General features: G+C 43.8%; 1 protein-coding gene across 1 annotated transcript in view; it reads right to left on the reverse strand.

Moving 5' to 3' along the window:
• b4galt6 (UDP-Gal:betaGlcNAc beta 1,4- galactosyltransferase, polypeptide 6) overlaps positions 1–13,172 on the reverse strand; it is a 58,127-nt gene that overhangs the window by 14,380 nt on the left and 30,575 nt on the right. Inside the window, exons 3-4 of the mRNA XM_052022986.1 lie at positions 3,853–3,966; positions 201–325 (exon numbers count right to left, since the gene is read on the reverse strand). Coding sequence (XP_051878946.1) covers positions 201–325; positions 3,853–3,966 — 239 coding nt within the window. The remainder of the gene's footprint in view (positions 1–200; positions 326–3,852; positions 3,967–13,172) is intronic.

Here is a 13,172-nt window from a genome sequence, read left to right on the forward strand (position 1 = left end):
ACTGGCTGAGCCAGCTAAACTTAGTAATGGGTCTGGAATCACATATCAGCCAGAGCAGTTAAGGGCAGATGTCCTTCCCGGAATTTTGGCATCTAATTAATAGAGTGGAGCAAGTCTGGAAATTTTCTTGGGAAGATTTAATTTTCCATAGAACTCCCTACAAAGATGCACGGACTTGAATGGACAATTTGACATCTCACCTTCCAGCGGGGTTTGCAGTCTCCCGGCTTCCAGTGACCTCCATATTTTATTTCTAAATCTTGTGAAAATAAATGTTGGATTTCTTCCATGCTGATTTCACTCATATTAACATCAATAAGCCCCTCTGAAAGGACAAAGATACGTTAAAACAAGAGAGCTTGCACATGGATCAGCGAAGGAACGTGTGGCTAAAATTAGCCAAAATTCCAAAAGTCTCAGATGATCATGGAGGAAATTCTTAAAGCTTTCCTCAGTAACAAAATTTGTTCAAATAAACTGTAAGCAACATACATTCATAATTCGTTCCATGATTTTGCTCTGCATAATTTTCCATAATTCAGCACCAATTATTCTGATCTCCTAAATTTCCACTTTCCCTGCCACCTTCTACTCTTTTGATAATGGTCCACTAACACGAAATGGGCTTCAATTAGATGCACTGTTAGAAAGCAATGCCCAACACTCGGAATAGGGCCACACAAAAGCTGTCAAGTTCTGCCCACCCAGACGAAATGACTGGTTTCCAACAAATGTTTCTTCAAAACCCATTTCCTGATCTCCCTGCGCAAATGGATGCATGCCTCTGATCTCTGAGAGTCCAAAACCAGACAGCATGGTGTCAGACTAAGAGGCATCTAGTTAAGACTAAGATGTGGAAGAATTTCTTCTCTCAGAAGGAACTCCTTGGTCACAGAGTCCTTGGGTATATAGAACATAACAGCACAGTACAGGCCCTTCAGCCCACGATGTTGTGCCAACATTTTATCCTGCTCTAATATCTATCTAACCCTTCCTTCCCACATAGCCCTCCATTTCTTTATTATTCATGTGCCAAGATACATTTGCCAAAATATATTCTAATCAGCAAGGGAATCGAGGGTCATGGGAAAAGATAGGAAAGTGGACTTGAGGAAGGTCTGATCACCCATGAATGATTGGTGGTGCAAGCTCAAGGGGCTGGATGTCCTACTCATCTTCCTACTGATGGTCTTAACCCTTCCTTCCTCTCCAAAGTTCTGGAATGTGTTGTTACCTGCCAAACACCTTCCCATTTTCCTATAACAAATCTGAATTCTCCAACCAGGATTCCAAAGATAAAACTGAAAAGTCACACAGAGCATCCTGACTGCAGTCTTGGTAAAATACTTCTCCTCGTCGTACGTGACCACTCTGGCCACACCACGCCTCACCAAATTCTCACCTCATTTCTGGTGAAAGATAATCCATTTGCAACTTTAATTCTGTTTCTCTCATCACAGATGCTGCCTGACCTGCTAAATATTTCTAGCATTTCCTGCTTTTACCTCTTCTGCATTGTCCAGCTCAGTAGAAAAGGCATTGCCTGATCCCATTCTTATCTACCCAGTCACGGCAAAAGAATTATCAACGATAATCCCAGCCCTTTGCCTCTTCCATCTATCACCGCCCAGCTTCTCACATCATTCCCACTCTCCCTCACCCCCACCAACCTACCAATCTTCCCCCTCTCACCTGGATTCACCTACCACCCGCCAGCTCGTGCTCCTCCCCCAACTCTTATTCTGGCTTCTGCCCTCTCTCTTTCCAGTTCTGATGAAGGGTCTCAGCCCGAAACGTCAACTGTTCATTTCCTTCCACAGATGCTGCCTGACCTGCCGAGTTCCTCCAGCACTTTTGTGTGTTGCTGCAGATTTCCAGCTGTTGTGTGAAATCGTTCTTTTAACTGTCTTAAGGATCAAGGACTCTGGACTGGAGCTTTGTACACCAAAACTAGTTTAATCACAAAGGCAAACGCGGGACAGAACGGATGGGAACAGACACACGCTCACTCACGCACAGGATACCACGAACACGAGAGGGAAATTGCAACTGGGGTAAAATACACTCACACACTGATACACACAAGCACACAATAACAATGTACAACTTCAGGATATGACACTTCAATGCCCATCCCACACTAGCATTGGCCCTTAACGCTCCCTGAGTCTGAGTGGAACGCTCCCTGACCATGTGGTGATGCACTCTTACCAATGATCTCTACAGCGTTGTCTCACTACTCCTGGGGTTGTCAAAGGAGGAAAGGCTAGTGGACACAGCCCTTCTTATGGCGCTAGGAGGCTGGGTGGAGCCTCACTGTTGTGGTTTAAACGAGCCAATGGTGTGGGGGGGGGGAGGGTCAAAGACAAAGATTCCTGCCCCAGCCAATGGTCAAGCAGGTTCAGAGACAAAGGATACTGGTCAGGCAAGTTCAGAAGCAAAAGGTACTCCCACACCCAAGGGGTGGGTGGAGCTACACCTTGATTGACAGTAGTAGCGCTTCCGATCAGAGGAGCAATGTTGTCCTCCGGTCAGCGGGCGTCAGTGTCGTTACTGTCACATGACATCCATGAGGATTTCTCACAACACCAGCATCTGCAGTCTCTCTTGTTCTTCGATCAGGAATGAACTTGCTTTTCTGTTCCCACACTATTGCCTCTGGTGAATCCCAAGGATGCATCCTATTGTTCATGTCCATGCTGCCTCCCAGTAGGGTCACCAAAAAAAGGCTCAAGGATCTACCAGTACACCTGTTAACTCTAACTCTATTTTACCAGCTCTATCCTGACTCTCCAATGTCCAGTTTGTCACACAGCTTGCCCAACAATATTCCGGGAAATAAAATTAGTCATCTTTAAACCCTTTCACAAATTATGTTCTCTAAACCACTGAGCCTTTCCTCTCCCTGAGGGGGGGAATCAGATCGTCAGCCTTGGTGCTACATTTGATTCCAAAGTGAACTACCTACCTGTACCAAAGGGAACACACACACCTCTAAAATTTCCTAGCTCCATCCCTGGCTGCACAGTCTCTTTCCAACCTTGGCAACTCTCCTGTCTTATGAACACTCGAACTCATCCAAAACTCTGGTACCTGCATCAGCATTCTTACAAAGTTTTGATGAATTGTTCTCATCCTTGCTCATTCACATTCATTCCAGGTCTGGCAAAGACTCAATTTTAAAATTCCTGACTTTGGTTTCAAATCCCAAGGCTTTTCTCCCATTTGTATCCTCCTCTCTCTACATTTCTCCCAAACAATTGGATTCAAATTCTGACCAATTGCACATCACCAATTTAAATCTCCATTAAAAGTCGTGCCTCAACAGCCAAGACCCCACAATTAGTTGTCATACATCAACTCTGGAGGTACAGTATCTTGCCATTTTTCTGCCTGTGATAACGCCCTGAAAGATGCCTCTCTGACCAGCCATTCAGTCACCTGTTGCTGGCACTCTTGAAATGGCCCAATCTGAAACTTAGTTTGCTGTCTCCTGGGAAGTGGCATGGGCATCTTATATTACATTATAAGATGCTATAGAAACATCACTTCAGGTGATATGAGGGAGTCTGAACCTAACTGTACGTTCTGTTAGCTCAGGCTGTGAATACCAAAAATTCACTACTCACGGGATGAAATAATTACTTCCCCTCCCCAGAATTAATGTACAATAACCAACTGAGAGGCATAGCCCCAACTGGTGTCTCACATAGTCACTAAAAGAATTGTTGGCAAGAAGAAATCACTGTGTAAAGCAAACTGTTGGAGAAATTGAACAAAGACTACTGCAACTATTCTTTCCTTTATTCACACACTTGGAATGGGAAATGCCTTTATTCAGAGATGACTTACTCATTGACGGTAGCTTTTCTGGACAAGGCAGGCCTGGAGAATATGTGAAATCTTCCGGAAGATATGTTCCACCCTGACCAAGGTATTCACTTGAATTATACCCTTCAAGATAATCTACAGGAAAAATCAATGAAGTGACAAGGTCAACTAGCATGATAGGACTCAGGAATGCATACCAAATAGTGTACCAGAACAACATTAATACCACTCATCAAGCACACAACTATTTGATGCTGTATTTTATCAACTATTTTATGTGCAGAGAGTCAACAAATTAAAAAGAGCCTATACTCAGGCAGCACACCAAAATAATAGGAAGGTAATTTATTTAGAACTCAGATGAAGAGAATTGAAACATAGAACAGTACAGCACAGGAACAGGCCCTTTGGCCCACAATGTCTGTGCCAACCATGATGCCAATCCCATCTGCCCGCAGTGTGTATTCATGTGCCTGTCTAAATGCCTTTTAAACAATGCTGTTGTATCTGCTTCCACCACTTCCCCAAAAGACAGTTTTAAACATTTATAATTCACCAGCTCAGAAAGCTATCAATGCTCAATCCCTGAACATGCGCAAAGCTGAGACTGATAATGCTCGAGGAGCACAGGGAATCAGGGTTTGTAGGGATATGATGAAAACTGGACTTCAGCCACAGATTCAGCCCTCATCTTGGTGACTGCCAGAGTAGGTTGAAAGCATTGTGGCCTATTCCAACTTTTATGTTGTGTTCCTAAAGTGAGATGACCTCTGCTGCCAAGAAGCACCTGGAATACACATACAATCACTACTTCACTGCAAAGTCACATACACTAACACTATAGTAGGCTTCAGTTGCTTCAGAAATATGGGCATTTTAATTTGGAATGTGCATCTCAGAAAAAGCACAAAATAGTGTCAGAATTTCACGAGGATTAGATTCAAAGAAGTTAACAAATACTGGGCTCAGAACTGCAAATTTTCCCTCCTATTAACAGTGGTTATAACATTTTGTGCACGTCAAGCATTATTACAAGTACTATTTAAATCTATGAATTTTGAATGCAAAATTAAGGGCTTCACTTATTTAAAGGAACTCATAGAACATAGAACGATTACAGCACAATTCAGGCCCTCCAGCCCACAAAGCTGTGCTGAACATGTCCCTACCCTAGAAATTACTAGGATTACCCAGAGCCCTCTATTTTACTCAGCTCCATGTACCTATCTAAGTCTCTTGAAAGACCTTATCGTATCAGCCTCCACCACCATTTCCGGCAGCCAATTCCACGCACTCACCACTCTCGGAGTAAAAAAACTTACCCCGACATCTCCTCTATATCTACTCCCCAGCATCTTAAACCTATGTCCTCTTGTGGCCACCATTTCAGCCCTGGGGAAAAGCCTCTGACTATCTACCCTATCAATACCTCTCATCATCTTATACACCTCAATCAGGTCCCCCCTCATCCTCCATCTCTCCAAGGAGAAAAGGCCGAGTTCCTTCAACCTGCTTTCATAAGGCATGCTCCGCATTCCAGGCAGCATCCTTGTAAATCTCCTCTGAACCCTCTCTATGGCTTCCACATCTTTCCTGTAGTGAGGCGACCAGAACTGAGCACAATACTCCAAGTGGGGTCTGACCAGGGACCTATACAGCTGCAACAATACCTCACGGCTCCTAAATTCAATTCTCCGATTGACGAAGGACAATACACCATCTGCCTCCTTAATCACAGAGTCAACCTGCGCAGCCACTTTGAGCGTCCTATGGACTCGGACCCCAAGATCCCGCTGATCCTCCACACGGCCAAGAGTCCTACCATTAAGACTATATTCCACCAACATATTTGACCTACCAAAATGAACCACTTCACACTTATCTGGGTTGAACTGCATCTTCCACTTCTCAGCCCAACTCTGCATCCTAACTATATCCCTCTGTAACCTCTGACAGCCCTCCAAACTATCCACAACACCCCCAACCTTCGTGTCATCCGCAAACTTACTAACCCACCCCTCCACTTCCTCATCCAGGTCATTTATAAAAATCACAAATAGCAAGGGTCCCAGTACAGATCCCTGAGGTACACCACTGGTCACCGACCTCCACTCAGAATACGACCCTTCAACAACCATTCTTTGCCTTCTGTGGGCCAGCCAGTTCTGGATCCACACTGCAATGTCCCCTTGGATCCCATGTCTCCTCACCTTCTCCATAAGCCTCGCATAGGGTACCTTATCAAATGCCTTGCTGAAATCCATATACACTACATCTACTGCTCTCCCTTCATCGATGTGCTTAGTCACATCCTCAAAAAATGCAATCAGGCTCGTAAGACAGGACCTGTCCTTAACAAAGCCATGCTGACTATTCCTAATCATATTATACCTCTCCAAATGTTCATAAATCGTGCCTCTCAGGATCTTCTCCATCAGCTTACCAACCATTGAGGTAAGACTCACTGGTCTATAATTTCCTGGGCTATCTCTACTCCCCTTCTTGAATAAGGGAACGACATCCACAACCCGTTAAAATCAAAAATATTCTACTTGTGGCTTTCATCTACTGTATGTTTATCCACATAGCTAATTTACCCTTGGGAATCTTGAATTTTCTGTTAATTTAAAACTTTACAACATCTGCTGCTTTGCATTTATAACTTTCTTCCTAATGACTCTTTTTAAGCATTAACTCCTGGTTTGCTTTATCACCATGTCATCTGTGATGAGTCTTGCTCTTCCCAGTACAGTACCTGTGCTGCTTTCGTGACGAACTGCTTGGCTTTGCCATGTACATTGTACATCATTAGCAAGGAGGAATTAGAGGAACAGATATGCAAGCAAATCACAGAGGTGCAAGAACTTGATCTCGTTATAATAATAAACAATAATAAATCCAGGATTTGAGGGCCTGAGTTATAGGGAAAAGTTGGGCAGGCTAGGACCTTATTCTTTGAGATTGAGGGGTGACCTTATAGAAGTGTATAAAATCATGAGGGGCACAGATTGTGCATATTAACCCTATCTTTTTCCTAAGGAAAGGGAATCAAAAACTAGAGGGCATAGGTTTAAGGTGAGAGGGGAAAGATTTAAAAGGGACCCTGAGGGACAACTTCTTCATTCAGAGTGTGGTGCATAGATGGAATGAGCTGCCAGAGGAAGTGGTTGAAGCAGGTACAATAACAACATTTACGTGGATAGGAAGAGGTAGAGGGCTGCGGGCCAAACATGAGAAAATGGAACAAGCTTAAATGGGCACCTTGGTCAGCATGGACAAGTTGGACTGAAGGGCCTGTTTCCATAGAACAATACAGCACAATACAGGCCCTTCGGCCCTCCATGTTGTGCCGACCTTCAAACCACTCCTAAGACTAACTAACCCCTTCCTACCACATATCCCTCTATCTTAAATTCCTCCATATACTTATCTAACAATTGCTTGAACTTGACCAACATATCAGCCTCCACCACCACCCTAGGCAGCGCATTCCATGCACCAACCACTCTCTGGGTGAAAAACCTCCCTCTGACGGCTCCCTTGAACTTCCCACCCATTACCTTAAAGCCATGCCCTCTGGTATTGAGCAGAAGTTACTTATTGTTTGTAAGCCTTGGTGGGGAAGAACAACCAAGAGATTCTGGAATATCAATACACCAAATCAGCATTCAATAAGATCACAGATGATCTTTTACCTCAGCACCACTTTCCTGCTTTAGCCCCATATATCATGATTCCCTCACGTGTATGATTGAGAACAAGAAAATAAAGATTCAAGGTGATTACAAGAGAACTCACAGAAAACAAGACATTTTCCACATAGTAAATAACTGCAATCTCAACCTGGAAACAGATTCAAATGTGGCTTTCAAAAACAAAAACTGGATAATTCACAAGGAAAAATTATGGGGGAAAGGAAGAGCTAAAAATTCTATCTCGAGCATTTTAACAAAAAACCTGCATCAGCTCAATAAGCTGAATAGGCTCCTTCTGTACTGTAATAATTCCATAATTCTAAAAAGTAGAACTTGACAGTTAAATGTCTTAAACTACTGTTAACTGTGAAGAACTTGAATACTGATTTTCAAACTATGTACATCACATGAATGAAATTTAGAACTGAAACAAGTTATTAAGCAAAGTTGATTATTGTAAATTAGTCAGCTGTGACTCAGTGGGAAGCAGCCTCTCCAAATCAGAAATTCATGGTTTCAAGTCATATTTGAGAATGGCAAGCACAAAAAAAACAAGACGGTGCTACAGTGAAGACAAACTGGAGGTGCTGCCTTTAGCAAGAGATGACTACCTTATCTGCCCTCTCAGCTGCATGAAGGAGATCCCACTGCACTATTTCAAATAGCAGAACAGTTCTCCCTAATATCCTGGTCAAAACAAATCACTCAACCAACATATTTTAACTGACAAGTCTTTGCCCCATTGCTGGTTTGGAAACTTGCAGAGCCCAAGCTACTTACAGTACAAAACTGACCACAATTCACTGGCTGCAAATAATTTTGAAACATCCTGAAAAGGAGTTATAGAAACACAACCCCATTAAGATTACAAAAAAAAATATTCTCACAAAACAGGCAGTGACACTCATCTAATGCTCAGAACTGTAGCTCCTCTCTTTCACAATCAAATTTAGAGCCAAAATATTCCTGAACTGTTGTCATTGTTGTTGCAAACTTGGCAACCAATCTGGACAAAGTAAGCTCTCACACAGCAGTGTGGTAATCATACATAATCAAAAACTGTCACCCGACAGGGGGTTGGGAGAGTGGTAGGGGCTGGTGGAAATGGGACACCCTCCCACCCCCCCCCCACCCACAGGCCCCGAAGGGAAGGGGGAGGGGGCTGGTGGAACAGGACACCCCACCCCTCCAGCCCCACAGGGAAGGAGGGGAAGAGGGTTGATGAAACAGGACACCCCCCCCCCCCCACCTCCGGCCCCACAGGGAAGGGGGAGGGGGTTGATGGAAACAGGACACCCCACCCCTCCGGCCCCGAAGGGAAGGGGGAGGCTGCTGGTGGAAATGGGACACCTCCCCACCCACCCCCGGGGAAGGGGGTCAAGGGGCGAATCCGAGGCCTAGGCGGATGGGTGGAGGCCGAAGGGACGGGGAGGGGATGGGGAGCACCATAGCCGGCGAAGCCCCCCACTCCCACCACCCACCTTCGGACGTATTACTCTATAATAGGGTTATAGTAGTGGAGAATTTTAACCATCCCAACATCAACGAGGATGATTAAAATTCTCCCCTACTTTAACCCTATTGCTCTTGCACCTCCGTCTCCTGAGAGTGATGGGGCAATACTTGATCTTAATCAAGTGTCGGTGGGTGAATACTTTGGGAACAGTGAACATAATTCTGTAAATTTCAAGGTGGGTATGGAAAGGGATGAGATTGGTCCTCAAGTTGAATAGGGAGAAGGTTCAATAACATTAGAAACGACTTGACGAAGGTAGGTTTGGAGCAGACGCTGGCAACGTCTGATGAGTGAGCATCTTTTTAAATAAGAATTGGCAAGAGTTCAAGGCCAGCATGTTCCCATAAGGGTGAAAAGAGAAAAACAGTAAGATTTGGAAACCATGGATGACAGAGGTTATTGAAGGTTTGGTTAGGGGAAGAAAACCTACAATTGGTATAGGCATTCAAGCGAATCTCTTGAGGAATATAGAGGGCATAGGAGAGTACTTAAAAAATTAAGAGACGTATGGGTTAAGAAGTTGTGGGCATGCTATGTTGATGCCGGGAGCGTGGCGACACTTGCGGGCTGCCCCCAGAACACTCTATGCAAAAAATGCATTTCACCGTGTGTTTTGGTGTACACGTGACTAATAAAGATATCTTATATATCCTCGGCAGGCAAGATTCCCAAGTCATTCTGTAAGTATACTAAGAGTAAGAGGGTAACTAGGAAGAGTGGGTTCCCTTGGGGACTAAGGGTAATCCAAGGGTGGAGCCAAGGGATGTGGTCGAGGCCACAAATGAACTCTTTTAATCTATATTCACCAAGGAGCTGGAATCCTTTTTGTTTGTGATATACTGTATATTAATGACTTGGCTGTGAATGTAGGAGACATGATTTGCAAGTTTGCAGATAACATGAAAGTTGGTGGTGTTGTGGATAGCAAGGAAGATCATCTAGAAGCACAGCGGGATATAGATCAGACGGAGAGCTGGGCAGAGAGTTGGCGGATGGAATTTAATCCCAACGCGAGGTGATGCATTTTGTGAAATCAAATAGGGGGCAATTGGTAATTCGTTTATTATTGTCACATGTACTGAGATACAATGAAAAGCTTTTGTTTGCATGCCACCCAGACAGATCATTCCATGCACAAGTACATCAAGTTCGAACATATACAATACAGAGGACACAAAGGAAAATTCATGAACAGAGACACCCAGGGATCCAAGCAGATAGTTCCCCGAAAGTGGCAACACAGATTGATGCCTGATTTCATGGATTAGGACCATAGAACAATACAGCACAATACAGGCCCTTTGGCCCACCATCTTACGCCGCCCTTTAAACCATGCCTGAGTCTATCTAACCCCTTCCTCCCACATATTCCGCTATTTTAAATTCCTCCATATGCTTATCTAACAATCTCTTGAACTCGACCAACGTATCAGCCTCCACCACTACCCCAGGCATTGCATTCCATGCACCAACCACTCTCTGGGTGAAAAACCTCCCTCTGATATCTCCCTTGAACCTCCCACCCATTACTTTAAAGCCATGCCCTCTTGTATTGAGCATTGGTGCACTGGCTGTCTACTCTATCTATTCCTCTTAGTATTTTGTATACCTCTATCATGTCTCCCCTCATCCTCCTTCTCTTCAAGCCCAAGCTCCTTTAGTCTCTCCTCATAATCCATACTCTCCAATCCAGGCAGCATCCTGGTAAATCTCCTCTGCACTCTTTCCAACGCTTCCACATCCTTCCTATAATGAGGCAACCAGAACTGGACACAGTACTCCAAGTGTGGTCTAACCAGAGTTTTGTAGAGAGCTGCAACATTACCTCGCAGCTATTAAACTCGATCCCACGACTTATGAAAGCTAACATCCCATAAGCTTTCTTAACTACCCTATCCACCTGTGAGGCGACTTTCAGTCATTGTGGATATGAACCCCCAGATCCCCCTGCTCCTCCACACTCCCCAGAATCTTGCCATTAACCTTGTACTCCACCTTGGAGTTAGTCCTTCCAAAGTGTACCACCTCACACTTCTCCAGATTGAACTCCATTTGCCACTTCTCAGCCCAGCTCTGCATCCTATCAATATCCCTCTGCAAGCTTCGACAGTCCTCCACACTATCTACAACTTTGTGTCATCTGCAAACTTGCTAATCCACCCCTTCATCCAAGTCATTAATAAATATCACGAAAAGTAGAGGTCCCAGAACCGATCCTTATGGGACACCACTAGTCACAGCCCTCCAATCTGAATGCCCTCCCTCCACCACAACCCTCTGCTTTCAACATACAAGCCAATTCTGAATCCACACGGCCAAGCCTCCCTGGATCCCTTGCCCTCTGACCTTCTGAAGAAGCCTACCATGTGGAACCTTGCCAAACACTTTACTAAAATCCATGTAGACCACATCTACTGCACTCCCTTCATCAACTTGGGGCAGAGAATAAAAGAGTTGGGAATGTTATGTTGCAACTTTATAAAATAATGACTAGGCCACATGGAGAACTGTGTGGAGTTCTGATCGCCACACTATAGAAAAGATGTGATTGCACTGGAGAGAGTGCAGAGGAGATTCACCAGTATGTTGCCTAGACCGGAGGACTTTAGTTATGGGGAGAGAATAGAGAGGCTGAGCTTGTTTTCCCTGGAGTGAAGACGACTTAGGAGTGACCTGATAGAGGTATATAGAACATTACAGCACAGGAACAGGCCCTTTGGCCCATGATGTTGTGCCAAACTAATTAAGGTACTGATGCCCAATTATAATCCCTTCTGCCTGCACCTTGTTCCTATCCCTCCATTCTCTGAGTATTCACATGCCTATCTAAGAACCTACCTAAGATCATACCTGCTTCCACCACCACCTCCAGCTGCACATTCCAGGCACCCACCACTCTGTGTAAAATAAACTTGCTGCGCACATCTCCTTTGAACTTACCCCCTCTCACCTTCAATGCATACCCTCTAGTATATTATCTAAAAACCCTCAAAAAGCTTACTGAATGAATCTGAAACTGATTTGTGGTTACCGTTCTGTATGTATCTAAGACTATGAGACACATAGATAGGGTAGATAGTCAAAATATTTTTCCCATGCTAGGGGGTATCAGAAACAAGATGACAGGTAAAAAAGAATTTGAAAGGGGATCACACACAAAGTGTGGTTGATACCTGGAATGTGCTAACAGTGGTGGCAGAATAAGGTACAATTAGTACATTTAAAAGGCATTTAGACAGGCAAATGATAGAAGGATATGGCCTTAATGTGAGCAAATGAGAGTAGTATCGATGGGCAAGCAGGCCAGCAAGGACGTGTTGGGCCCTAAAACCCATTTCTGTGCCGTATGACTGACTCCAATATTTAGTGGTAACCTTAATGAAATTATTCACTGTTCACAACTACGATAAAAGTACGAACAGGTGCTTAACAATATCACAAATAATTAATATTAAAAAAAATCAGAATGTTTCATCTGGGTCTGTCAAAATCATTAGGAGCATACCAAAATGCCTTTATTCAATAAAGGAGCATCCTCCATGGGAATCCGCATGTTTTCTTAAAGGTTGGCTTGTTTGTGATTATGCAATTTATGGGGGAAGATTGAAACCAAATTTCCATGGCAACCGGTGCATGAGCTCGTCAGGTTTGCAATGCTCAATCTTTGTATTTAAGCAGCCGAGCTGGCTGATGAATGAGTCTGGGAAATCAGGTTCTGTGTTACTAGAGTCTGATTTCCCAGACTCATTAAGCAGCCGAGCTGGCTTATATTCTTCCCATTTAGCTCCAAATAACCCTGGATTATCTCCACTGAGATAAAAGGAAAACATAATATTGAAAACTTTTGATAGGATAAAAGATCAAAAGATAAAGAATTTTAAAAAGTCACCAAGCGTTCAGGAAAAGGTTCTTCGTGCAGAATGTCTTGCCAGAGGAATAACTAAAGTACATCATTTAAAGGGAAAAAAGTAATTAAATGGTTGAAAGAGAAATAACTTCATAAGTTTAGAGGTCGAGCAGAATTGAAGCATGTGTCTTGGAGTGCTCTGGTAAAAGAGCAGCAAAAGAAAATTGGTCTCCTCTTGTGCTATGTATTCCTGCAGTTCTACAAGTTTGCATGTCTATGTCAT

The sequence above is a fragment of the Pristis pectinata genome, chromosome 9 (assembly GCF_009764475.1).
Source record: "Pristis pectinata isolate sPriPec2 chromosome 9, sPriPec2.1.pri, whole genome shotgun sequence".
Classification (NCBI taxonomy): Eukaryota; Metazoa; Chordata; class Chondrichthyes; order Rhinopristiformes; family Pristidae; genus Pristis; species Pristis pectinata.